The sequence below is a fragment of the Mugil cephalus genome, chromosome 13 (assembly GCF_022458985.1).
Source record: "Mugil cephalus isolate CIBA_MC_2020 chromosome 13, CIBA_Mcephalus_1.1, whole genome shotgun sequence".
NCBI classification, from domain to species: domain Eukaryota; kingdom Metazoa; phylum Chordata; class Actinopteri; order Mugiliformes; family Mugilidae; genus Mugil; species Mugil cephalus.
Window position 1 is genome coordinate 11,918,833 of NC_061782.1, and position 27,691 is coordinate 11,946,523.

Genomic DNA, 27,691 nt, shown 5'->3' on the forward strand with positions numbered 1-27,691 from the left:
GAGGAGCTGTTGCACCGTCCATCTTCATACCGCCTATGGTTCAGACTCACTCTGGATTAAAATTGATTGCGATTTAATGTAATTCAAATATTAAACTCAGACCGTCTCAGACTCAGAGCTACTTTCGCATTTTAATTCAGATTTCTCCTCTGTAACTCACGTTGCTCAGTAGATGTCATTTAGACGGCTCACTCATCAACCTCATATCTTCTAATTTATGTTTCTGTAACTTTTTTTCGTAGCAGATGTTTTCGCTTTGTTTACTTTGATGCTGCTCAAAGCCTTTATCTTGAAAGAAAAAGATTTATTTAGCGATAAAGACGATGAAACTAATTATTTGACAAGGACCCACTAATAAAGACCCAAAATACTCTATTCATCCTCCCTCTGAAGAGCTCCATCAAGACTGCAGACGTTTTATGAGCTCTGCAAAAGGAAAGAGGAACGAGACAGTTATCAGATAAATTGTGCTCATTTGGCTTTTGGAAACCTTGCGGGTGAGATGCACAAGTATGCGTTGTTTATTTATTTATTTATTTATTTTAAATTGAAAAATGCAACACGTTATTAGATACATGCAAATCCACAAATTAACCAGGGCTGCCTCCAGTGTGGGATATTAAATAACAATTCACACTGCTGCACATTCGGTCCTCTGGGTGAAATTATATTAGGATGAGGACAAATAGAGACATCACGCACTGATTAGAAACGTATAATGGAGTCAGTTTAGTAATCATTACCACTGGTGGAGAACCCTTTCATTTATTTTGGTGCACTTTTACGACACAAGGCAACTTTGATTTTATCCACTGGTTTTGGCAACGCCGGTTAACGCGGCATCTCAGGTCGACGCGATGATTACACGGAGGGGGCAAATTGCGCGACTGAAAGCGACCAAATTCACGACTAATGATTGCGAATCCATTTGAAGGAGATAAACACGAGTCCAACTGAACAGCCTGCCCACAGTGCAAGAAAGCGGCAGCCTGTCAAAGTCATGCTCAACCAAATATTAAACATCAAGGGTCTCTCGCTGACAGCAGCCCGGCTGCGCGCCGTTATCCAGTTGCCTTATTATACTGAATAAATCCTCTCCATGTCAAGCACCATGCCTGGATTTTAAGAGCTAATTTAATTCCAGCTAAGAGCGGCCCTGGTGCTCTGACATTACAAGCGCGAGACGCTGAGTCTTCAAACACAGGAGCCTGGAGAGGAGTGTGCATTAATGCCGGGATTCTTTTGACATCATCAAAAACATTAGATTTGAAATAAGTTTTTCCACAAAAATTATCCAACATTTCTTTTAGCCTACCGGAGAATCATTTCTATTCATAAAATCCGGGGCTAACTCTTGAGTGTCTCTAATTGGATCTAAAGTTTGCAATCATGTAAAATGCATCAGAGTTGAGACAAGAGTGCGAAACTATATACGTATATGAACTATATATAACTAAGATTAGAAGAGCAGCCAATGCCACAGAAGAACAAAGGTCTGCAACTTTTTAGACAGGCACCATTTTTCATAAATTATTGAGCCGACAGAGGTTCAAGAGAAGAGAAGGGAAATATCTCCTGACCACGTATGCTTTGAATAAATTGCATTGTGCACTATGAGGCAATATTCCAAGGCAGGATAATACAACTGTGGAAATTGTTTATTTTCATCCATCCTCCTGCCACCATTCATCTACTGCACTGCCAGCAAATACAATGACATTGTTTCTGAGACAGCTGGGAAATGTTCTAGTCATCACCCCCCAAAACCACATCCCTGCCAAAACACTGTGCACCGAGACTGTGCATAAGCCACCCGAGTTCAGACCGGAGTGGAAACAAAGAAAGAAAACAAGAGACTTCTTTGAACTCACAGTAATAGAGAATGTCGCAAGGTAAAAAACTTTGGCGTGACGTCGAGGTTTGAAAAGTTTAACTCCGAGCCCCCCCTCTGATGAAATTACTGAAAGTCTACCGATATGCAGCTTTAATACTTTACAAGTCAGATACAGTTACATTTATTTCTACACGTGTTAAAAATGGAGGTTAAGCATCCTGGAAGAAAGATTCCAGATTTTCCGTCATCTCCGCCAAATGCTGGGAGTCGTTTGCCGTCGCGTCTCGAGTGGCAGCGGGTCCTTTGGCGGCGGGGGTTTCCGTCGACCTCTGCGGCGCGTCCGCCTCTCGCTTTGTGTCCTTTACGCCCCCGCCCAAAACTTTCTGGCTCTCTACGAAGTACTGGTTGGGGTGACTGAGCGAGAAGGAGCCTTCCTCAATCTGTTCAAAAAGAAGAGGAAAGGTCAAGAGTAAATGCCAGTCTTCAAGGAAGCAACAGCAGCAGGTTGGTAGAATACTGATGAGACTCTTTAGTGGGAAGATGCTGTGGAGTGGTTTACCTATTTACTAACAGTAATTAGCAAATAAACTAACTGTTCCGTCAGAGCACAGCGAAAAGATGAAACATGCGCTTTCAGGAAACAGAAATGTCAACATGGCTCATGATGAGTAAACACCCACAAATCAATTAACACATCAAGTGATCTTTCAGTTTTTAAACCTTTATCTGATTGTGATGGATGCGTTTAAAACCTTTCGTACAGTAGGAGCGAATTCCTGCAGTACATTGGTGCACAGCTGCTTCTTCCATGTAACAAATTAAAATCAGTGACACTTTTTCTTTTCTACCTGTTGAATTATTGGTGTGAAGAAAATAACATAAAAATAGAAAGATTAAACACCTAAAGAACAATTATGTCAAGTGATTTAGTGGCTCAAACAGCCGTCAAACTCCTGGCTTCTTTAAGCGGTCTGCACTCGAACACACAATAACGCAACACATAAAATATCACTGCTGCGCAAATCATAAAAATGTGAATTTAATGTGTGGCAAATGAATGAATTTCACGCATGGCTGTGGAACATAATGTCCATTTCTGTCTGTTGATGGAAGAGTTAAATTAATTCGCATCTAATGACTGTAAGCAAACAAATGACCCACAAATTATTCCTTAAACCCAATAAAGAGCAGCACAAACAGCTGCAGCTGTAACACGTCTCCACAGGATCTTAGAGCAGCAGCTCGTACAAGGATAAAATAAATGGTAGGTGAAATATACAGGACCCCATCTACCTTCTTCTGAGTCTAACAGTTAACTCGCATGTTAACTTTTCCTCAATAAAATTTATTATATTATGATTCTTGATTACCCTGATTAACGTCTCGAGCCAAATGTGCAGAAATTGTGACCACATCATACTCCTTTTCCTCCTCTACGTTCCTCTCGAGTGTGAGTGAATCTAGAAATACTCTGCTGGGTAGATGCGACGCAGAAGAACAAGTCTTACTTTATGCTGCTTTGGTTTGACGTAATTGAATGAATAAAGTCAGATCTAAATCGATCACAAGCTTTTTTTGCGCAGACAACTACCGGATATTAACTCCCTTGCCATATTTCTACCTTGCAAAAGGTAAAACGTGCAATAAAATAAAATAACTCCTTTCTCAAAATTAAGTCTACTGCTGCCTTACAATTCAACACAATGGTTCCAGTCCAGACACTGTACACGAGGAGGAGCAAACGGGGTCAAGGGAAGTGGGGAAAAAAAAAAAGAAAAGTGAACGTGTCCATCTACTCGTCTGGAATGACCTGCTGAACGATCCGAATCTGCACTCACAAGAAATGTCGTTATCACTTTCAGACCTTGCTTTTTTTTTTTTTTTTGACTGAATTAGATGATGACTCAAGCATCCAAAGTAAAACAGATTAAACTAAATAAGTCTTCACCTCGGGGGACAAAACAGATCACAATGCCATAGTAAACCTATAAAAATTAAGAGGCTGCGACAGCCAGCGAATGACGGATGCGATGACAGTTCTGGGTCCTTCCTGAGCCTTCATGCGTGAGATGTAAGGACAGACCGCCTGCCTCTGACACAGGTAGTCCCGGCCGCCCCCTCCCTCCCCCCAACCCCCACCCCCCCACATCAAATGAAATCTCCACTTACATTGTGTGTCAGCTCAAAGTATTTTTGGCATGCCAGCTGGTAGTGCATTCCTTTAACCAGCTCCAGGATCTGCAAGGAACAGAGTACAAAAGGGAGGTTAAATTGGTGCACCTTAGATCCTGGCAGCTCATTCATTGGGGATATTGCACACTGCAGCCACGCATTCAAACACATTTAATTGGTTTTTGGTCAATTACCTACATAAACATACCTCAGTAATAATAATGAGCGCGGCGAAACACATCCTTCAGGAAAATCGTTGCAAACGTAATATAAACACATCACGGGCTTATTTGGGTTGATTTAAATATTCATGCCCTGAGTCAACTCTGTGTAGAATAACCGCTGGCCATGATTACACATTCAAGTCTTCCAGTTCAGATTTAGGATTTTCTATTTTCTTTCCTTCGTAAAGCTCTAAAGTTGAATGGGGAGGGTGTGAGCAGCCGCGCCGAAGCTCATATTCTGTTCGGGTCACATAACAGCTCCCACATCCTTGTAATGTTAGTGTGACTGCATACTCGGGGTGAATGACCTGCCGCACAATCAATTCAAAGTCCCCGGCACTCACTCTGAAACTATTCAGAGGAGTCTGGCTGCATTTGGTTCCTTCATTATTCCCCAGGTTCCCGGAGGCTGCCTGCAGCGCTGTACCGCCACCAGCACGCCCCGGCTCAGGGGCGGCTGTTAGATCGGTGATGAGCTGCACTCCGCTTCAGACACATATATTGCTGTTTTTATTACAGTTTCACTTTGCTTAGTGGAATACAAGAACATTTGCGAGCGTGAACAAAAAACACGGGTAATAAAAAGACAACACTAGCTGCGCCGGTTGTTTTATTTGAGTCACAATGATGTGTTTGTTCTGAGGGTTTGTGAGGTTTCTACTTCACACTATTACAGTCGTAACCATGTTTACTTTTCATTTAGATTTTTTTTATTTTTTAAAGAAATAAATCTCTGTGAACGGAATATACTCTATGTGTATTTGTAGCATTAATTAAACATCATCATCAGTTTAGGAGGGAAGCTGGTGGAGCTAAGGAAAAGAAAACAATTTTCTTGAAAAATAAATAAATAAAGTCTACGCAACTAATTAGAATAAATCCAATTAATCACTAAATAATTCCCAACAATGACACAATCACACAACCCCATTCACTGTATGGAGCAGTTCTTACAGAACCTGCTGCAGAGCTGCATACTATTAGTTTTGTTTCTACTGTCAGTCTAAAATTAATTTGAATAAAGACCGTTGTGATCATTATGAAATAATAAATACACCGTATTAATGCTACGTACCTAAAACTCCTTCAGCTCTAGACTTGAAGCTACAGATTCCTTAACTCTACCACAGGTTAAACATTTTTAAAACTTCATTTCCCCATGTCCACGCTCCCAGTCACTGATAATCTGGTGACTAACGTTTTACCATTTTCAGATTTTTATTTATTTTTTTTATTTGACACTGACTTTATTAGTTATTAACCCAAAGATAAAACTGAAAAAAAAAAAAAAAAAAAAAAAAAAAAAGGTTTGTGACACGGGGGAGGAAACCTAATAAGCCAAGCTGTGCCCAGTCAGAGGCAGGTAACGAACGCTGGAGGGCTTCTTCAACCATTTACCCGACTGTGGACAGAACGGCACCCACCTGACTGATTCCACTGGGAGACACCTTGTAGACCTGCAGCTTCTGCTTCAGCAGCTCGGGGTCACTGTGACGGAATGGACACCCTTCGGACAGAAAACATTAAATCACAAAATAAACACGCACTCGTGTTGTGTCTCTATTTCAAAGCAAACTTCTAAAAAGCTGAAGAAAGCAGTTTAATAGCTAATCAAATAACGGCATCTGCTCACCGTGATGGTCGCCTTGGCTGGGCGGGTTTGATAAAATCACCTTCATGCAACTGTAGGGGGTGTAGTCCGCCCGCTTGCCTTCCTTGCCAAACATGTGGCGGATGCCGTAGGCATAGGCTTTGTCAAACTACAGAGAGGAGGAGAGAGGCAAAGACCAGGCATTAGCGAGGATGAGAGTGTAAGAGGGACAAGGTTGGGGTGAAAAGAGACATTGTCATACATCATGTCAGTTTTGACAAGGTGTTTTCCTCGATGAATTATAGGGCTATTAGAGCGGAGCTGCTGTAGAGGTGTCACCACACTCCAGATAGCTGAGTTACGGATACAGTAATGTGGCCCTCTTTCTCTGTGCTTGTACCGCAGAGTGGTTTAATGCTATGTAATTTAAATCAAAGAATACAAGTAGGAAACCAAACACACACACACACACACAAACACACACTGCACCCGTATTCAGCGGAATGCATTACTATATAAATATACACCGATCAGCCACAACATTATGACCGCTGACAGGAGAAGTAAACAACACTGATCATATTGTGATGATGTTCTGCTGGGAAACTTTTGGACCTGGCATTCACTCGTATGGATGCAGCCCCACCCCAGTCTTTCTAACAAGTAAAATCACTCTATAAAATTATTAAAAGATTCAGTTTTTCTAACGCTGTATGGTAATTAAAGATAAACAAATAAAATAAGCTGTCAGGTGTCCATATATACTCCCTCAGATACATTTTTCTGGCCTGTTCTCAGAAGTTTTTCATAAGATCTTCCAAAAGCCACCAAACTTCAAAATCAAGGACATAAATGAACTCTTAGGCGTCAGACTTCTGCAAACCTCCATGTAATCTTCCATCTGTATTCAAACAAAAAAAGCTTCTTCAAACTTTTTTTTTTTTTTTTTTTTTAAAATCGGGGTCATTTCACCCAATCTCCGCAATGAACTCCTTTTATCCTTTTTCATTGTACAGTAATTCTGTGCGGTCATTAAAGTGCACCGCGGTGACCCTGCCTCTAAAAATCAAACAGTAAAATAGACGCAGAGTGCAGCGACAGCGCGGCAGAACAATATCGCCACGACTGCTCCCGTCGTAACACATTAATGTTGCAATAAAACCCTTGAACTTGCTAATATGACAAGCTGCAGTGGCAAATTCAAAAACCCCATCAAATCTTCTTTAAGAATAATAAATCAAATATTAATTATGTAGTGCTTCTGAGGATTCAAAAAGCCCTTTCTTTATTTAAGAACCTCTCACGCTATTAAAACCAAATGTGGAGCTCGGCAGGCACTAAACATGTATAATGTGAAATTATTTGGACATAAAAAAAAAGATCATACGTGTTCTACAAAGTGGTACAAAGACTTAACGATGATATGCGATTAAAGTTTCAGGTGAAGCCGAGGTTAAAGCAAGGTGGTATTTGTATCTCGTCTAATAATTTGCTCACGTACTCATGATGGTACAACAGCTCTTACGCAGTTGGACCAGATTTGAACATATTACACCTAATATCAACGGTATGTAACCAGTGTTAGCTGTTCAAGTACTATACGCAGTGGAAATAACAATTAAACAAAAAAGCTCAATGAAGTGTTGCAGATATAGGAAATGCCAAAAACTGCAGTACCTCCAGTGACCACTTGAGGGTGGTTCTGAAAATCCCCATGTTAAAACTTATGCATAAAGCTCTCACTTCACTTTGACACACTTTAACAGAAATCATGGAATTACATAAAGGACTTGAGGCCTTGGCTGCATTTCACAAAACGGGATGAAAATTAGGCCGTTTGCAATTAGTGCAAGGCTGTGATTTTAACGCACGAAAACGAGCAACACGCTGACACACCGGTCTACCCGACATGGTACCGAGTTCCAAGAATCCCGTGTTTTAGACCAGGTGCAAAAAAAATTGCTGCCATTGCCCAAACAAGCAGCACCCTCTGTGGACGGGGGTAATGTTAAATGTCCTCCAGCGGCACGCTGGAGCAGGAGCAATCCGACTAAGGAAACAGCAAAAAAAAAAAAAAAAAACGTTTTGTACAAATATTCTCTCGTTTCATCCATTTTACATGATGACAGGCGGGCTGATGAAAGCCATAGCTCTCAGGCTGCGGGCTGCACAACTTTGGCTCCAACTCAGGAGGAGCGTGTTATGGAAGTAATTCATTCTCCAAGTTGCTGTTTAGCCGTCAACGTGTTAAAGTATCAGGAGGAGATTGTGTTTAGACGGACAATGAAACGGCTGGTATGGTGCTGAATACATATGGGCATAGGACTAGTTTTCTTTCACACAGTTGAAACAGAAGCTAATGTAATCAGATAGGATGGGATGGTTGCTAAGGTGGATGCTGCCCGCTTTGGTGATGCCACCTCCTTTGCCCATTTTGGAATTAGCCAGTAGTTGAGACACAGGACAGGCACTGAGAAAATGACTGATGTCACAGAGGATCCATCCATCTTTAGATATAGTTCATGAGTAGGTTGTAAAATAGTTTGACATTTTAAACATGCTGCCTTAGCCTAGACCTGGAAGAAAGATACTCAGGCGCAGCTCAATCAGCCACCAGGACATACAGACATGACATCCCATAATGATGTTACGAGCCTCTCGTTTCATATTTGGACCCAAACGTCCCCAAACAGCTCACACAGGGCCACATCTTTCTGTCTTCACTTGTGAAGTTTAATTGCAGTTTGAAAATGGTTCAGAAACTCAAAGAGAAGTGGATCCATTTGATTCAAAAGCAAGGACCCACAGCGTGTGAGCGTGATGTCCTCATTAAGTAGTCCTACTGGTCCTGTAAGTACTTGGATTTATCTAGTGGCATTGGGAAATTCCAACACCAGGATGTACAACAACCACCTTCTGATGTGTAGAAATGAATATAAGGTGCAACAATAAATGAGAACTAAACTGTTTTATACTATTTCTTATAACCATATTCAGTCAGATGGATATGTTGAGCATCTTGCATTTTATTGAACTGTCCCATAAAATAAAATATATTTAGCATTTCTTTTATAACCGGCTGTGTTCCTACACTTCCTCCTACACTTGAGAAAATCCTGCATACACCCCAGTACGGCTGACCCCCAAACTGAGCGAATTCAGAAAATCAGACTAGAGAGACTAAACACGGGCACAAAAGACGCATTAAAAAGGAGCCGAGCCACATCTCTTCCAGTGCGCATCGTGGCTCGTGGGGCTACATCGCTGTTACATCCCCCCACACTCTAGGACACATTCACAAAAACCCGCGGCAATGGAGACAGAGAAATAGGACACAATCAAAGGGATTACGAGTGTGTGCGCGTGTGTGTAAACTTGGCACGGCTTCTTAGGCTCAGTCCGTAGTGACTGATGTGCCTGTAGCTGCAATCCCTCTTATGTGTAATACCGTTAAAATAGTTCCCGTTTTTAATCGGCACAACAGGCTATTTCCCACCGCAAAAAAAAATAAATAAATAAAAAACAAAAAGGTGAGGGACTCTAAAACGCCGCAAGTGCACGCGAGTGGAAAAACTGTGGAGCCACATGAGGTAATTTACACACAAGAAGTGTCTAAACTAAAAAAAAAAAAAAAAAAAAAAAACTCACTGATTATTAGGACAATTCAGTGCTTCGGGTAATGCGTGGCCTTTTTTTTTCCAGCGTGAGCTATTTCATCATGTCACTGCGGGAAAAGCACAGGTGTAACTAATGAGATGAATGTTGACTGAATTCATTTAGCTTCTTTCGGTTTCAGGGTGCAGGTGTCGTGCATGCTGGGTCACTTTGGCAGTGTCCCACTCTATGGGATGTTTGATTAGCACAAAGCCATCAATAATGCTTTTAGTAACACCTGCGCTTTTCCTGCTGCGCCATGTCACAACATCTGCCGTGGAAGAGGCTCATTATAGCACAGTCGATGCTGGATATGTATGAGCGATATCATTAGCAAAATACACTCACTGGCCACTTTTTTAGGTACACTTGTTCAATTGCTTGTTAGCACAAATCAGCCAATCACATGGCTGCAATTCAATGCATTCGGGCATGTAGAGGTGATCAAGACAACTTGCTGAAGTTCAAAACTGAGCATCAGAATGGAGAAGAAAGAGGATTTAAGTGACTTTGAATGTGGTATGTTTGTTGGTTCCAGACGGGCTGGTCTGAGCATTTCAGGAACTGCTGATCTACGGGGATTTTCATGCACAACCATCTCTAGGGTTTTACAGAGAATGGTCTAAAAAAGAGAAACTATTCAGTAAGTGGCAGTTGTGTGAACGAAAATGCCTTGTTGATGTGAGAGGTCAGAGGAGAACTGGTTGGAGATGATAGAAAGGCAACAGTAACTCAAATAACCACTGGTTACAACCAAGGAATGCAGAATACCATCTCTGAACGCACAGCACGTCCAACCTAGAAGAAGATGGGCTACAGCAGTAGAAGACCACACCGGGTGTCACTCCTGTCAGCTAAGAACAGGAAACTGAGGCTACAGTTCACACAGGCTCACCAACACTAGACAATAGAAGATTGGAAAAATGTTGCCTGGTCTGATGAGTCTCAATTTCAGCTGCGACGTTCGGATGGCAGGGTCAGAATTTGGCGTAAACAACATGAAAGCATGGATCCGTCCTGCCTTCTATCAACGGTTCAGGCTGCTAGTGGTGGTGATGTAATGGTGTGGCGGATATTTTCTTGGCACACTTTGGGCCCCTTAGTACAAGTTGAGCATGGTTTAAATGCCACAGCCTACCTGAGTATTGTTGCTGACCATGTCCATTCCTTTATGACCACAGTGTACCCATCTACTGACGGCTTCTTCCAGCAGGATAATGCACCATGTCACAAAGCTCATATCATCTCAAACTAGTTTCTTGAACATGACAATGAGTTCACTGTGCTCCAATGGCCTCCACAGTCACCAGATCTCAACCCAATAAAGCACATTTGGGATGTGTTGGAACGGGAGATTCACATCACAGATGTGCAGCCAACAAATCTGCAGCAACTGTGTGATGTTATCATGTCAATATGGACCAAAATCTCTGAGCAATGTTTCCGACACCTTGTTGAAAGTATGCCATGGAGAATTGAGGCAGTTCTGAAGGCAAAAGGGGGTCCAACATTTTACTAGCAAGGTGTACCTAATAAATTGGTTGGTGACTGTATATGGGTTCAAATTAGTCAACAACACAAACACCACTAGCTTGTTTATTCAACATGAAAAGTAAAATAAGTGCAATTGTAGGGCCCTTTTTTAATCTGTTTATATCAGATAAAGATGTAGTTCTCAGACTTGTATTTACGTGTTTAATCTTTTAAGTCCTGGTTGATTTTGTAAGGTTGAATAATTCCGAGGGCAACAAAATAAATCCGAGGTCAGGCAAAATTAGACCTTTTTTAATTATTCTGTGAGCAAACGTGATTTGGTTTTATGGTGCAGGGCATAATAAAAGGAGTTGGTTCCCTGACTGGGGAATTTGGAGGCGTGAAGTTTGTCTCCTACAGCTCATCATCCAACAGCTCACTGTGGTTCAATTACTCCCTGAAATATTTTTAAACCGATCCACTGTCAAGTAACGTTAAGAATGATCGTTGTCTTGTTTTTGTGGAGGCATTTTTGATGGACGACACAGGTCAGTGCTAAGCTCAATGAAAAAAATCAAATCTTTGCATTTACAGGTTTTCTGCAGGTTTGTAATTTTAAACTTTTTAAGACCTTTTTAAGACCATTATGGGTTAAATTTAAGACCTACATGAAGCATGAAAAATGAAGAAAATCAGAGACCCAGAATTACTTTCAAAATAACAGAATGCATTGTCATTCATCTCTCATCCCTGGGGTGGGGTCTGCTAATGAGAAAGAGAAACATAATAGGTCAGAGCCATAGGGGATCATACTGCAAATGAAGTGGTAATAAATGGACGTGAGGATTTAAGACTTGACTAAATGTAATTTAAGACCCACAATGCAAAATATGCTCGTATTTAAGACTTTTTAAGGATTCTCAAATTTTAGACTTTTTAAGACTCATCTAATGATTTAACATTGTGTATAGACATCTTCACAGTCAACAGTGTGATGTTTTTTGAGGGGCGGGGCTTAGCTGGAGGCAAAACATCTCAAACACTACAGCCTGTAAACACCGGTTAGCAAACAGTTTTGGCTGGAATGGACGAGGAAACCCATATTTTAGAGAATATATTAAAACACTCACTCCCTGAGACCATGAGTGTTATTTCTAAAAGTTGACTCTGACTGATGGGCCTTTATTCACAGACCCCCTACACTCACTGGATGGATGATCCAACCAAAGGAGGACACAGAGGAGACGAGTCTGGTCTGTCTGTATCAAGTGAAGCCTCTCCAACAAAGATATTAGAAGTGGAACCACTGTGGAGGGTAACGTAGTACATGCAACTTCCGCTTGGACACCCTAAAACATAGAACTAATGTTGCGTTAGCTAGCGGTTAGCATTAGCATTAACATGTAACAAGAAGCCCCTAAATAATGAATAACTTAAGCGTAATTTCAGTCGCAATTTAGTCTAACCCATAACATTATCCACGCTGAAACGAGCAAGACGACGTGTTCACCTCAAACCTTCCTCTGTTGTGCCTGCAGCTAATTATGTGACGTCGCAGTGACGTAGGCCATGAAGGGGTCTACGTCAAGGGCAAAACATATTAATGTTGGAATACTTTGATTAGGAGGCTATAGGCTTAGTCACATCCTTTGGCAGAGAACACTCCTAAGGACCTTTTCTGACTCCGCAGTGGCATCAAACATCTGTAACAGAGTGCTCTGCTAGATTGGCAGCATCTCAGCCGCAGACAGAAATAGGCTGAACAGGCTGGTGAAGAAGGTCGGCACCGTTCTGGGCTGCCCTCTCGAGCCTGTGGAGGTGGTGGGTGATCGGAGGATGAAAACAAAGCTGTCATCCCTGATGGAAATCCCCCTTCATGGTGCTGTAACAGTTAGCGGAGGCCGTCCTTCCTGCTGCTGCGAGGCTGCACAACCGAGCCTGCTCCCAGTAGACCACATACGTTTAACTACTACTGCACTGCCCTTTGAACAGTTTGCTGCAAATTTCTCCAGTGTGGCATAAATAAAGGATCGTCTTTACTTATGTCAAGTTGTTTGAATAGCAGTATTATTCTACAAGGTACTTAAGACAAAAGACAAGAAACTTTACTACAAGGTGGCCCTACTATTTAGTTGTACATGGAACTTTACATACAGAAAGTATTTTAAAAGCATGAAAGAAAAACTCACAAAAGACACTAGCGGCAAAAATAGCGTGGTGTGCACTCGCGTCCAACCTCTGAGAGCAGTTAATATAACATGCCATCTTCCATTGTTCTCCCTCCAATGTGAAAAAAAAAATGTGTCAGTTAGTGGAAATTAATTAACCTGAAGTTAACATCTGTAAAACAAGCAGTTCAAACAAAGCAGCCCAAGCCCGAGGCGATACAACGCACTAAACTGCGGTGGAAATAGACGCTCCTCCGAATGAGAGCCCAACTTCCGTGCCAAGAAAAATGGATAGATCAAGTTGATTTCATCAATTTCCTCTCTCCCTCTACTCTAATGTTACATTGCCTCTTTCTCCAGGCCTCCCTTTTGGCATCGCTGCCTCCCATCCTTTTCTCTCTGTGCCTGTCGCATACTAATGAGCAGGCTTTGTGCAGCCTGCCACAAAGTGCAGTCCCTGACACAACACATACATCACTGCGAGAGCTGCGATCTGGTCAGCACCATTTTGCTGCCTCTGCTGTGGAACAAAAGCGGGGCTTTGTGCAGAGCTCATCACACTTTCTCTGGGAGCTTGTACACGGGAAGCAAGCCACCTCAGAAATGGGGCACCGAAGAAGAAGGCTGCAACAAGAATCCTAACGGGTACACACCTGAGCAGGCGCAGACAGACGAATGTTGATTTAACTGTGAAAGGCATTGTGTGTTTTGTTTTTTTTTTTCAACAGCATAGAAGATGGAAAATCTTTGTGTGTCTCAAGTGGAAGCACTTATTTTCTTTTACATGCCTGCACACAAAAACACTCTTACACAATTAAACCTTTAGGGAGAGAATGAAAGTCAAAATAACCACCCTGACTTCTAACATATTCTGCTGCAACACAAAATCATTTCAAAGAGACACAAACACAAATTACTGGAGATGTCTTTGTTTACTTCTCATCTCATCATTAACACACAAATTATATTATTTTGAATTAATAAAACAACAATTTTTGATTTTTTTTTTTGAAAACTGAAATGTTTGACACATTAGATGTTTTTGTGGGTTTGAGGGTTTGAATTTTCATAATGAGCCACACAGTTCAACAGTTTTAAATTAATAAATTTCATGCTGTGTGATTCAGTAGAAATACTAGTAGACATTCAAATTGTATCTAAAACACAGGACATTTTTCTTCCTCCTCTATTTCCTATCTAGTATTTGCAAAGACAACCAAAGAGAAAAGGCATCAGTGTTTTACATGTCCTTCAGTGTATCTAAGAACATGACTGGTAGGGACCATGTGATCTACTCCAAATCAATATTCAAAGACAACAGGACCCAGGGCTCAAGGCCCATCCGTATGCACAGACGTATATTCAACTCAGCACACAGATTTCTCGGTATTGACCTTACACCTTGTTTACACTGTATCTTCTGATTACGACGCAAAAGTGAATTTGAAAAAGTTCTGCCATGGTTTTCAGGCCTCACGTTCCTCTCAAAAGTTAGCTTCGGTCATGACAATCAATTTAAATCTTTTAGTTTTTTAATTAAAGCCGCACCCCGATCATAATGTCAAACCAACAGTGATGTCAGACAGGGAAAGCAGGCCCAAGATCCTAAAACTAACAAATGCTTGAATTTTACTTGAAGAGTGGCTCAACTGACTGTAGAGTAGAGGATTAATCCAAGAAGAAGAACGAGTGGAATCAGGTCTGCTGTGAAGCACTCAGAGATGTGTCTCGGAGGATTATTGTTTATGTCAAGCAGCTTCTAGAAGAAAAGGTATTCTTACTAGGAAATGAGTCAAACCTCAAGATGCAGAGTGAAGTCAACTCACTTGGATGGAAAGTTAATGTTCATGTTTAACTGACTTCAGAGTTTATCTTGTAACAAATACAATATCTTGACAAATCCCACGTGGCTGCACTGATGACAGGGAACAAAAAAGCTTCGAAAAAGTTTGCATCAGCCGTGTCTCATTTCTAAGATTCAGACCTCACTGTCATATCTGTACAAGTAAATCGATACAAGCAATAACAACCATTTAACAGGCAGTTATTTTCTTGAAAGTCGATAGTGCGACAACATTTATGAGGGCAGACGTTTGATTCATGCACACCAGCCAAGCCAAGCGAGGCTCTCTATATCAGTCGTGTCTGCAGCTTTGGAATGACTTAACCAACGAGTTTAAACACAATGCAGTGAGAAATTCAAACACAATCACATCAGAACACATTTTCTCAGAAGCTTGATTCTAATGAATTTCTATTCAAAGCGTTACAACAGACCTAAACAGAATAATTTATTTCTACTGAATCACACAGCATGAAATTCTATTTGTTCAATTTGAACCGTTCCATTGTGTGGAGTCTCCTGTCACTGCTGCCTCTTAATCACATAAAAGAGAAGCGCTTCTCTTCATGTGGAACAATTTTAGTGTCTTTACTGTGTCTGTGCCGTTTCCTATTGGGAAGCTTAATAAGTGAACTCATAACCACTTAAGTCTTCATTAGCCTCATCACAGCAGCGCGGGCGCATAATGACACCAGCGCACTTTCTTTCAATCAATACAGCTTTGATGGGGCCACTTCATCACCAATAAAACAGCACCAGCCATTCAATAGCCCTCTGGAGACAGATCCTGAGGTATTCAGACCAAACTCAACACGGGAAAAAAGAACGTATAATTACTTGTGATTATTAACTTATATTTGTATAGAAAATGATTGATGATAGGACACTTATCACAAATAATAAGTGTAAAAATATAGACTGAAAACTGTGATTTTGTCAAAGGATGTAGTTGAAAAGAAGTTTTTTCCTCAGGTTATGCTTCATCAACTTCATTTACACTGATCATCCACAACAGGAGAAACATGGACCATTTTGTGACAATTCAGTGTTTTACAGGGAAGTGTTACTTAGACATGCACCACCCACCTAGACCAGACCTGACACCCCCAGCCCACAGCAATGACACTCCTTGATGTCGGCAGCCATCCCCAGCAGGATGCAGCCTGACACAGACACACATATGAAAACTACCTGAATGAGAATTAAGTGCACTGAACCCCTTTGTCAATTTAAATGTGTTTTTGTCATTACTTGTGCTCCACCTCTTCTTACCACTTTATTTTGCATCTATAAGAGTGTTCAATAAATGATAATGTTTTTGGTTAAATTGAGGCCAGTGACATTTGTTATCACCGTGTCATTTTTATTGTGAAAATGGAAGGAGAAAAAACAGTGTCAGCTCCAAATATCGTCTGAGAAAAATCAGCAGCACATATGTTTTTTGTATCTACACAATATTAGGAAGGTGGTCATAATGTTGTGCCCGATCGGTATATCCTATAAAACTATACCTTTGCTGATGTTATTCCGATATTATGAAATTTAGGATGCGATGCATCGTTACTGTAAGCATTACCTTGTCTGCGTCCACTTTGCCTCTTATGAACTCCATCCTCCAGAACTGCAGGGCCTGCTCCAGAGAGAGGCCGATACCTTTGAGGAAGAGGCCGTACTGCATCCGGCCGCCGTGGCGGAGGTGGTGGTTCTCTCTCAGGGCCTGGTGGAGCTGCCTCATGCACAGAGGGAACGACTTTCCTGCAAGCTGGAGGCAGTCAGTTGTTAATGACTAATATGAAGACGTGCTCTACAACACCGCACAACATCTGTAAGTGCAAACTAGTAGTATTTTGGTGCTAAATATACTTTATGTTCGCAAACGAGCAGCATGAAGCTGAATAGATGGTCAATGCAACTTACTGAATCAATTTGTTCCAAGGAGATTTTCCCAACGTTCTTCTGCATGCTGTAGTCCTGTCCCACGTATGCATGGCTAAAAAAAAAAAAAAAGGAAAAACGTGAACATTTTGAGACAAATTTAGAAGCAAAAAGACTTGACATTAAGGAAAATGAACTTGAATGGAACATATACCTCACGACAAACTTTAAACAGTTAAGACTAGTGTAATGATTAGTGACCTGCCCTCTTATCTCGACAAACTGCCCGCTAATCCTTAGCAACAAATAGACGATTTATGTTGTTTTTCATTTTATCTGAAGTAAAAAAAAAAAAAAAAATCTCCCTCATTGCGCTCTAAGCTACTATCCTCTGCTGTGGAAGCTGGAAGTCAACCGCTGTGGAGCAAAACGTTTCTTGGTGCTGGCACAAATTCAAATTTTTTCACAAGTCAATGTGTGAAAGGCTTTTTATAGGACGCGCTGCCTTAATTACAGAGGTTTACAGTAAAAGTGACACGTTGGAAGTGACAAGTGCTAATTGCATTTAAGACAAACTTTCTAACACATTTGTGAGCTTTTCGACCAACAGGGGGATTGTTCTTGTTTATGCTTGTTTATGTGTGCAACAGTTCTTTAGTGAAATGACACAACCGATCCCCCAGTAGCAAAGTGTTGCATAGTTGCACACTGCAGTTTGGTAAATGGCTGAACTTTAGCTACACCCAATTTTTACCAATTTCAATGAGCTCCACAAACAATTTGCAAGTGGAGTACAGCTTTCACTGAAATTCACTGGTTGAGTAAATTCCCACTTGAGACGCTGCTGCTCTTAAGATTCACGTAAATAGACCCGACGATTGCCTGCTGTTTCTAAATATCAAAATAAGACAACTGAGAAATACTTATCGCACATTCTCACAGTTCAAGGTAACGCACAGAAATGTGTTGTTGTGTTGCCCATACAAAACCAAGTACATAGTCCCCTTTGAGATACCAGAAGCATTTATTATTTATGTAGTATTTGTGACATTACTTCGTCGACTAATTAGTTATTTCAATATGATTTCTATCCATCAGCTATTCTGTGGCGATCATTTGTCATCTAAAATAATAAAGTCAACTGGACTTGTTGAAGATTTCTTGAAAACATTTCACCTTCTTCTATTCTGAGGAAAATCCTTTGCTTCAGATTTGCTTTAGCCAAGTCCATAATGTAAATCCTAGGTCTTCAACAGGGGGTCCATCATTTTCCCCCACAATTCTAAATTTCTTCAAATACACATTAACATGAATCCAACATATTTTCATAAAGGGATAAATGGAGGCAGAAGACGCTTCATTCACTTAGCGACACAGGAGCTGCCTCAACAGCACTAGCCGAGACCTGTCAATCTAATCCTCCTAGAGGAGAGTAGGCCCCGCCCCCACTGCTGCTGAGCCAATCACGAGGCCGCACACTATCTGTCAATCACTAACTATTATATAGTTGCAGGGCCACCCTACTGTTGAGCCTATTATAGGCGACTATAGATTAATATTGAATGAAAAATAATAATGTATATCTATAATTTGCACTGGGTCAAGTTTAATATAAAACACATATAGTAGGGAGAGGGTCCCTACTTAATCGCTCTATCAGTTTGGGAGTCCTGATAAACGCTGAAGACCCCTGATCTAGCTGATTAATCAGCCGATAATTGTGGTGTCTATAAAAATTGCAGCCTTAGTAGCAGCCTGTGAGTAAACCAGCAGTTTACCTCCTGGCTAAAGTTCATACAACATCTGGTCTCATCTACAGGGAGAAACTGAGCTGAGTCAGAGCGGCCACGAGCCAGCAGTGATCTTTGGCGTCCGTCCTGCTAGATCTCTCTTTTTCTTTTTTCTCTCTCTCTCAGCAGAGTTCTGGCAAAAAGGCGGAATAGGTATTAATGCGGCCGCTTACCTGAGGTGGTTCAGGAGCGGCTGTAGCCGTTCATCAGAATGCACCGCTGGTAGCGAGCGGGCGGTCAGCTGCAGAAGAGATGGGCATCACATGAGGAATGGCAAATAATCGGATTATGGTTAACCATATGAAGAATTTGTACATAAAACTAGTTTACACTTTCTTTAGTTAAATTCTGGTCTGCTCTATAATCTTGTAAGTGAATATCTAATGAATCCTGTGATGTTTTAGTAAAATTACAGCAACAATGGTGGCAGGTCCAGAAAGCAGAGCATCATATGTCTGAAGTCCTTATGTTAAGGCATCTCCATGTAAACTGAGCTGTAAACCAGTGCTACAGTAATAATTTACACATCACACATTAAAACACTACACAAAAACATCTGTAGCATGTGGAGCAAGTGATTGATCCGCCTAATTCGGTGTCTGCCGTACACGTAGATCAAAATAAAGCACGAGATACGACGGTCTGTTTGTTAAAATAAATGTCAAACCAATAACCGCAGTCACGGGGAGAAGCAGCTTTCAGTTTCATCCATTTTTAATGACACATTTTCTGCGACCCCCCGACATCCCCCTTCACGCTGCCCCCCAGTGAATGAGAACTACCATTAGAGTAACACGGCGGCACAGTTACAAGAAAAATAATATTGGGGAAATATTCCATTCCAACAGTCAGTGGTGCAGATAATTACCTGGAAATGGGAGAACTGGACAAATTAGTTTTTTTTTGTTTTTCTCTTTCGGGTTTGAAAAGCTGGCCCCCGACTGCGCCGCGATGGAGGTCACGTGTTCGGATTATAGCAAATCAAGCACACGTCGCCCGTCACGCCACGATTAGTACCAATGCAATGACTGTCTGGATTACACCAACACCAAACAAATTATGTGTAATAGAGACGGGACACCGGGGTCCGTTGAACTGCTGGGGCTGTTTTCAGACGGTTTTCAGTCCTTCGGGGATTCGTCGACGCAGCAGCACACTTTAAATTTACTTCTGAGAAACTAAAAAAAAAAAAAAAGGCTCATCGTCGGAACAATGAAGGCTTCGTGCCCAAGTTGCTTCGCTTGCACCCTGAGATCAGCGAGCGACATCTAAAAGTGCCGCTCTCAGTAATCACAATTCTGTAATTCTGGTACTCGCACAACTCAATTTGCCACGAGTGAGTTTGATGAGTGGTTCAAATTGCCAATGAGCTTTTTAGATCACTGGCTAAACGGAGCCCACTGTTTGTCATGAGCGCGGGGATTACCTGAAAATGCGCTGATTGGAAGTGACTACTCAGTTATACAATAACAGCACAACTGCACACACGCGAACCTTTGTTTGAACTCAGAGGAATGAGATGAAAAAACAGTGAAACGGCCGCATCGGTGTCTCCGCGTCTCTTAGCTCTTCAGGGTGCTACCGTAACGCATAAACACAATGACCCTAGATAAGGGCTGTATTGGAAATTATTGTACCGAATAAGGCATTCAAATTAAACCAATATAAATAAATCAGTTAAATACTGATACGCTACTTATCAAAAAAAAAAGCCAAGAAAACTGATTTTAAATGTTTTAACAAACGTAAAGAGCTTCTTCTGCTGCCTATATCTGTGGATCTACAACAGAATCCTTATGGTTTATGAGAACACTGCATTGTCTTTGTTATTTTTTTTTAGTTTCTATTAACCTATCAACCTGTGTCAAAAAAAAAAAATTTGAATTTTTTTTTCAGTCTGTTTTTTACTTGCTCGTCAACGGTTCTACTCTGAGACTTCTTTGCTGGAGGTGCAAGTAAGCGCCATCGCACTCGGATGAACGGTTGTCATATTTCAACTAAAAGTTTCTTTTTTTTTCCCCCCCCTTTTACATTCTCGCCGTGCAGACGCACCAGACACACCAGACACACCACGCAGGACAGGTGGGAAACTGCCTGAGGTGGTCAGAATTTATTCCAGAGACCCACAACCGTCGCTACCTATGGACGATCTTCAGCGACGTCTCGGCAGAGATGCCTTTTAGGTGGCTGGTGGGAGTACAGCTGCCTCCCTGCACGTGTCAGTAGCTCAGTCACTCACTGCTTCTCATCCTGATGTCAAGAAACACCGGCAGTCAAAAGTTTGGACACAGCCTCTCATTGAACTGAATCCATGCTTATTACAGCCTGATGGGAAATTGTTGTGGAGGTTATTTGTAGACGCCATCAGGCTGCCAACTGTAATTCTGAATTTCTCTGCACCTAAATATTATGTATGCTATGGATGTTTGAGCAAGAAGCATGATTGACATGTTCAGGACCTAAGGATATACAAACTTTATCTTTTTTGGGTGAGCAGGTCTCAAAAACTGTATAATCTGAATTGTTCTTATTAACACAGTGAGTTTTCACACTGATATTTACTCTACAATAGTATATGAATCTAGCACATGATCTACTTTAGACTGTTATTGGCCGTTTGAATTCCTTCCTACCTTTCCTGTTTCATGACAAAGACCAGGTGATTTCTCTTCTACGGTTCTTCTCAGATTTAGTTTTTCATAAACAACCAGGCGTTCCCGTTTCCACACCGTCTTCCAATTCTACATCATGAACTGCATAATCACAATGCAAATCAAATTACTCCGGGGAAAGAATTCACACGTTTTTTCGCAGGATAATAACATGTAAAAATAACATAAGGTCTCTCTGTAACTCAACCTACAACGTAGGTTTCCTCTAATTAAAAAGAGACGAGTCTGTTCATAAAGCATTCAGCGCCACTGTGGCTGTTAATCATGCTCCTGCAGGTTTCCTTGTTTGCACCCTGCACCGTGATGGAAATGAACTTTGGTTGTCTCTTCACATGGATTATAAAAATGCCTCTGGTTCCCACTTCATTGTGTTTCGCGTCCCTGGGGGCATTCAAAGCAATGTTGGAGTACGCCGATACCGCGGTGTCGTACCCTCCCTTCCGCAGCCTTTTAAAAAAACATCATGCCTACAGGGACAAAAGGCACTTTCCTACTATTTGCCCCCGATCTTCCCTCCAGGCATTTTACGCCATGTGTGTATACTCATTCCCCTCATCTGAACCCTTGTGTTTTTTACTGTACCCCTCAGGGCAGCCAGGGCAACGGCTGCAAATTAATAATGTGCCTAATAGGACCAGGCTCTCTGTATAAACACAAAGTATTTAAATAAAGCACATGTGCAGCTCAGGAAGACGCTGATTAAAATATTTTTAGATTATAGATGTTGCGTTGGATTGCAACATATTGCAATAACACAATAACTATACATTTATTCGCCTTTCTATAAAATTAACTAATTTGCGATTAACTTACTGCAAGAGCTTTGGAGAGTCTTGTGCGAAAATCATTGAGAACAATGGTGACGATGTCCTGGTGAGGGATGTACACGTAGCCTGCCTTGAGGTACACCTTCCTGGTTCGCACCAAGTCCAGAGCATCTTGAAACGGAACCTATTAAAATAAAAAAAAGCAGATGCAAGGGAGGAAAATTAAATAATTGATGCATTCAAATGATATGTATGCACGGGGCCTCCCGGGATGAGAGGACAGCCTTTTTTACCCTTTGTTATTTTCTCTTCTTTAAAATGAAATCCAAGGGTTTACAGTTCTTCAGCCGCGTTCGGAAAAAGCGCACGCAACAGTTCACATTCTCTTAATGAATGAGAGCGTTCGGCCACAAGCCTGAAATGTAAATTCACAACATGGAGCGGGCCGTGACTATTCCCCGAAGCCTTTTCATTCTGTGAACGGACAAACCGTGAATTTAAATCCATTCACGTGTTATAGGTTGTGATGGTGAGCTGTCAGTCAGGCAGTTATATTATTTATTATTATTTTATAAGCCTTACATTCCCATCAATTTAAGAGATTTGACCACTATGTAAATGTGTCTATTTAGTAGTGAGGTGAAAAACACAGTTGTGGATTCTACATTCTCCAATAAGTTGATCTAAACTCACTCAGTTTTATTTATATTTTTGATTTTTTTGATGGTCTGTCTCCGTGTGACAAGATTTGGGGCTCGGGGAGCGGAAGGCAAGACACAGAGCTAAGTAAACCGATCAGCGTTTTACCTCAGAGTAATCGAGGTTTTGTTTTTAAGAAGAGTTCACAGCTGGCTGCCCTGCTCGGCTGGTTCTCTCAGGCAGGTCAGGATAACACAGTATAGCTGACATTAATGTGAAAGCTTGAGTGGTAATTGGTCCAAGTTCAACGATGGGCAACAGGCAGAAGTTACTGTTCTCACCAAGGGGACGTAAGTTTTTCTGTAAATTCTACCCGATGTAATTTAGGCTCCAAGTTACTGGGGGAGCTTAAAAGTGTGGCGTTAACGTGCAATGAAGATGGCTGACAGTTAAAAAATACTTCACAATGGGACCAAAACTATGGTGACATTCCGGGTTAATATTCTGTATTAAGTTACTGCTCATATAATCTTCATAAAACGATATCTGCATATAAACAGTGAAAGCTAAATTATCATCTATTGATGAAAGCCGAAAGGTTCAGAGATGGCAACAAATGTGGAATATTTCTTACTGTTGATGCATCACACCAAAGCACTGACGCCTAACCCTAACTCAACTTGACTTTTACTCTAAACCACTGTTCACCTAAAAAGCCTCTGCAAAGCAAGGCAACCCTTTTTTTTAAGTTGACAAGAGGCAGTGGAGTAGTCTGAAATATTTAAGAGAGTAATGGAACAAGAGGAAGCAGCTGCAGTGAGCTGGTAAATGAAGAGCTGCATATGCAACTTTCATCCACTACATGCGAAAAAAGAAAGAAACAAAGACAGACAGACGGACAGACGGACAGACAGACAGACAGATAGACAGAGAGATAGATAGATAGATAGATAGATAGATAGATAGATAGATAGATAGATAGATAGATAGATAGATAGATTCAGAGTGGAAAGAGACTGGTGACTCACTTTGTAGAAGTCCTGACCCTCCACAGTGATTCCACTGACGCCGTAACTGGAGTTGATAAGTTTTTCGCCCATGGCCTTCTTCTCCTCGACGCTAATCTGAAAAGTCACGGATGAATTTCAGAGAGGAGCAAACCAAACACCATTCATCAAATTCCCGCACCATTTCCGTCCTTGTCTGTCACATGTCGGGTTTCCTTAAGCTACCTGTCGCTTTTTCGCCCCAATATTGGGAAAATAAATCCTACACACACAGTAAATAAGGTGCTACCATTTGGGATTTGTGGGATTATTGAAAGCAATTATATCTCATCTCACACAGAACAGAATCTTTTAACAACAAAAAAAATAAGGATTCCCTTTTGAATCAAGGGAATCCTTAACGTCCATGGCTCAGTGGTCAAACAGCTCCATCTAGTGACAATATAACTAAACTGCAGTATATTATATATAGTATGTTTTTTTCCTGATATACACTAATAGATGGGCTTCTGTGTCAGTTTTCATCAAGTATATATGTAAACTATTCTAGAGTTACTTCTACAAAGAAGGAAAAATGTCAGAACAGTATTTTTTTTTATTTAGGCTGAAGCTCGATCTTTGAATTTCAGAATAGAAATGCATATTCTACAGACACACCACTCATGGACAGGAGTACACTAATAAACATGACAGACTGTGTAAGTGATAAAATCTAGTTTCTAAGCAAGAATGAATGAGTATTTCTGCTGATGTGAAGCTTTCAGAAACTCACTGTGTTATACTGCAGATTGTTCTTGTGAAGAAAATCACGCTTTTGTTCTGAATCCAGCTCACAGAAGCGGTAGCGGAAAAGATCCACTTCCTGTTGAATGAACCAGCGCCTCAGGTCTTCCCTTTAAAGACACCAATGGAAATAAACACTTGTTGGTTGGATGTGGACTGCTCGCATTTGAAAAACAACATTATTTAACGGAAACCACACACTTACGTTTGGCAGTAGGCGAGTCTGAGAATGAAGTGGGAGATGTGGTCCTTTCTTCGTTTCTCATTTTCACTGGGTCCGCTCTGAACTTTTCGGTCATCCTAAATGCGTTACAAAAAAGTGTAACACTTTAATGATGTGTTTGATTTAATTACTCGCTACTCATTGACAAGTTGTGCTTAATGAAAAATCAGTGAGATTTTAAAGCCTTGTCTGTATACATAATAAAAGAGAGTATCACACCCTTTTCAACTCTAGTCATGTTTAATTACTTCCATTAAATCAGGCTCTTGCAATTAATTTTCTAATGTCAACTTCTTCTGAGTTTGTGATCTTCTCTTTAGTGTTTTAATACACCCATCCTTAACTTGGACTGCAACACACAGCAATTGGGGAAGAGAATCTAGAACCATTTCCTCACTTCGACTTCGAACAAGGAGAAGTGTTGGTGAAGAAGAAACAGTGCTATTTGTCTGTAAAATGATCGTATCCTGTCATTTTGGAAATATCAGCAGTATAGACTCCTTCACAGTTTGCAAGCAGTGTGACATTTTTTGAGGGGCAGGGCTTAGCTGGAGGCAAAACATCTCAAACAATGTAGCTTGTAAACGCTGGTTAGCAACGGGCTGTTTTGGCTGGAATGGACAAGGAAAAAGCATATTTTAGAGAGTATACTAATACACTCACTTCCCGAGACCGTGTGTGTCATTTTAAAAAGTTGACTAACTGATGGGACTACATTCACAGACCCCTACACTCACACACACTGGATGGATGATCCAACCAAAGGAGGACACAGAGGAGACGAAGTGTGGTCTGTCTTTATCAAGTGAAGCCTCTCCAACAAAGATATTAGAAGAAGTAAGTGGAACCACTGTGGATGGTAACGTAGTAAATGCAACTTCTGCTTGGACACCCCTGAAGCATACAACTAATGTTACGTTAGCTAGCGGTTAGCATTAACATGTAACAAGAATCCCCTAAATAATGACTTAATATAATTTCAGTCACAATTTAGTCTAACCCATAACATTATCCAGTCTGAAACTGGTGATACATTACATATTTGATATGAAGTGTCTGTGTTGTAGATTGTCCAATCTTTTCATTCTCTCTCAGTGACAATAAAACATCTGTACTGGCACTGCAAGCCTCTGCAGGGTGACTTTCTTCTAAATAGAAAAAGAAAATCAACCAGGTATCAATAAAAGAACTAATGCATGCACTAATGAATGCATGAATGTAACGTTCACTATTAGCTCATGTCAACACGGTTTAATGCATCCACACGTAGTAGTCCTATAGTCCTATTAATGTCTCTGATCTTGCTAAACGCAAATATTTTTAATTATCTAAGCTAAGCACTGTCATCCTAAAAGTAGGTATTGCACATCAATCTATATACACAAGTTAAGTCAAATACACTCAGTTGGAAATTTACAGTAAACACCAAGCTGAGTACGATGGTACACAATGGTATGCTCCATGATCCTGTGTGTTTCTGGTGCGACCCCACCACATACACTGACATGGGGAAATAATCTGCTTTGATGGTGGCATGTAATACATGTACATTATAACCGCAAAAAAAACAACAAAAAAAACAATGTGTTGTGTTGTGTGTAACATACTCACAGTCTCTGATCTGTACGGAAAGTTCAGGGCTCTAAACTCATTGTACAATTTAAGTTTATACGGCTCTGACAATTTCACGTGGCTCACTCCCAAATTCTCGATGGTCTTCAGCACTGCAGGGACATTAAAGGAAGACACTATGAGTCCTTCGTTAAAGTGTACGTCACGTCAAATTTCAAAATTATAATTTCACTAACATTTCAGCCTCTCCACAGCAAATGTCTCAAATTCAGTCAGAGTGATGTTTTCGAGAGGAGGCTGCCCGTAGAACTGCAGAGGCAGCCCATAGAGCTCGGTCTGAGCTTTAGAAGCGACCCTCCTTCTTCTGCCTGAAAACTGCATGATCCCTGAAAGAGAGAGAAATCCAAGACATTTCATGTGCCGCCAGATTACAGGTCTGCAAGCACCGCATTTGTGAGAATTTACTTTGGTATGATCATGAACAGATACAGGATCATGAACATTAAACAGGTTGCCCAGCAAGTGCGTCATTCATTATGGTCATAGTTAAATTGTCTTTACGTGGTGGTGTGTATGTGAATGTGTTTAAAGCACAGTTCATACAGCATGTGTAAACGCAATGTGTTTCAAAATAAAAGCACAGAGACAATGCATGTTAAAAAATAAAATGACATACAAGATAAAATATTACATACATAACAACACATACATAAGGGAGATGGCAATAACAATAACAATACAGTTAAAAACACATTAAACTTAATTAAAAGCTTGTGAAAAAAGATGTTTTTAAATAACATTTAAAGAAAGACACGGTTGTAGCAGACCTCATAACATGACATGGCCCGTAAATACATCCACACTGACGTCTAATCTTTACTTTGATCACACACCACAACTCATAATAGTCGCATTGCTGTAACATGCAGGAAAGGGGAGATAACTTTCATGCTAGAACCTTCACAGCTAGAACTGACACCATGATGCTAGCTACATATGTGTTACAGCCTATGTTAGGGTGCACAAAACCAACCCATAGGGGACCTATTATGGCCAGTAACAGATAGACAGCTACAGATAGTTTCGCTCTACGTTGACGAAGACGCAGCAGAAAACTATCGAAGCGGTTTAAGTCGCCCGAGCTAAAAACAAAACGAAAAACAAACCAACTACGTTATCATTAGCCCTCTCGGAATAAGATACAAACTATAATATTTTGGTACATTACCAATGAGACGAGGAGAAAGTGTGCTGCTGAATTCAATCCCGCCAAACAAAGTGGGCTGTTCAACAAACGCGGGGAAATGAGATGATGACGCTCTGGTCAAACCAGGAAGAGGAAGACTGTCGGGATGTAGTGAGCACTCGTTTTGTTGCTCTGAACCATCCGGTCGTCTCTCCCAT

The 27,691-nt window shown here is 41.0% G+C and overlaps 1 protein-coding gene across 1 annotated transcript; it reads right to left on the reverse strand.

Annotated features, from left to right (window-relative positions):
• Nucleotides 1-1,637: 1,637 nt before the first annotated feature.
• On the reverse strand, nt 1,638-27,629 carry prim2 (DNA primase subunit 2). Its single transcript, XM_047604106.1, has 14 exons — nt 27,516-27,629; nt 26,524-26,673; nt 26,327-26,439; nt 24,698-24,792; nt 24,482-24,602; nt 23,731-23,826; nt 22,110-22,247; nt 18,798-18,865; nt 16,877-16,949; nt 16,536-16,721; nt 5,864-5,990; nt 5,655-5,737; nt 4,004-4,072; nt 1,638-2,274 (listed from the first exon to the last, which is right to left on the reverse strand). Exons 2-14 carry the CDS (start codon nt 26,666-26,668, stop codon nt 2,044-2,046), a joined length of 1,545 nt encoding a protein of 514 aa, XP_047460062.1. The 5' UTR covers nt 26,669-26,673; nt 27,516-27,629; the 3' UTR covers nt 1,638-2,043.
• Nucleotides 27,630-27,691: the final 62 nt, after the last annotated feature.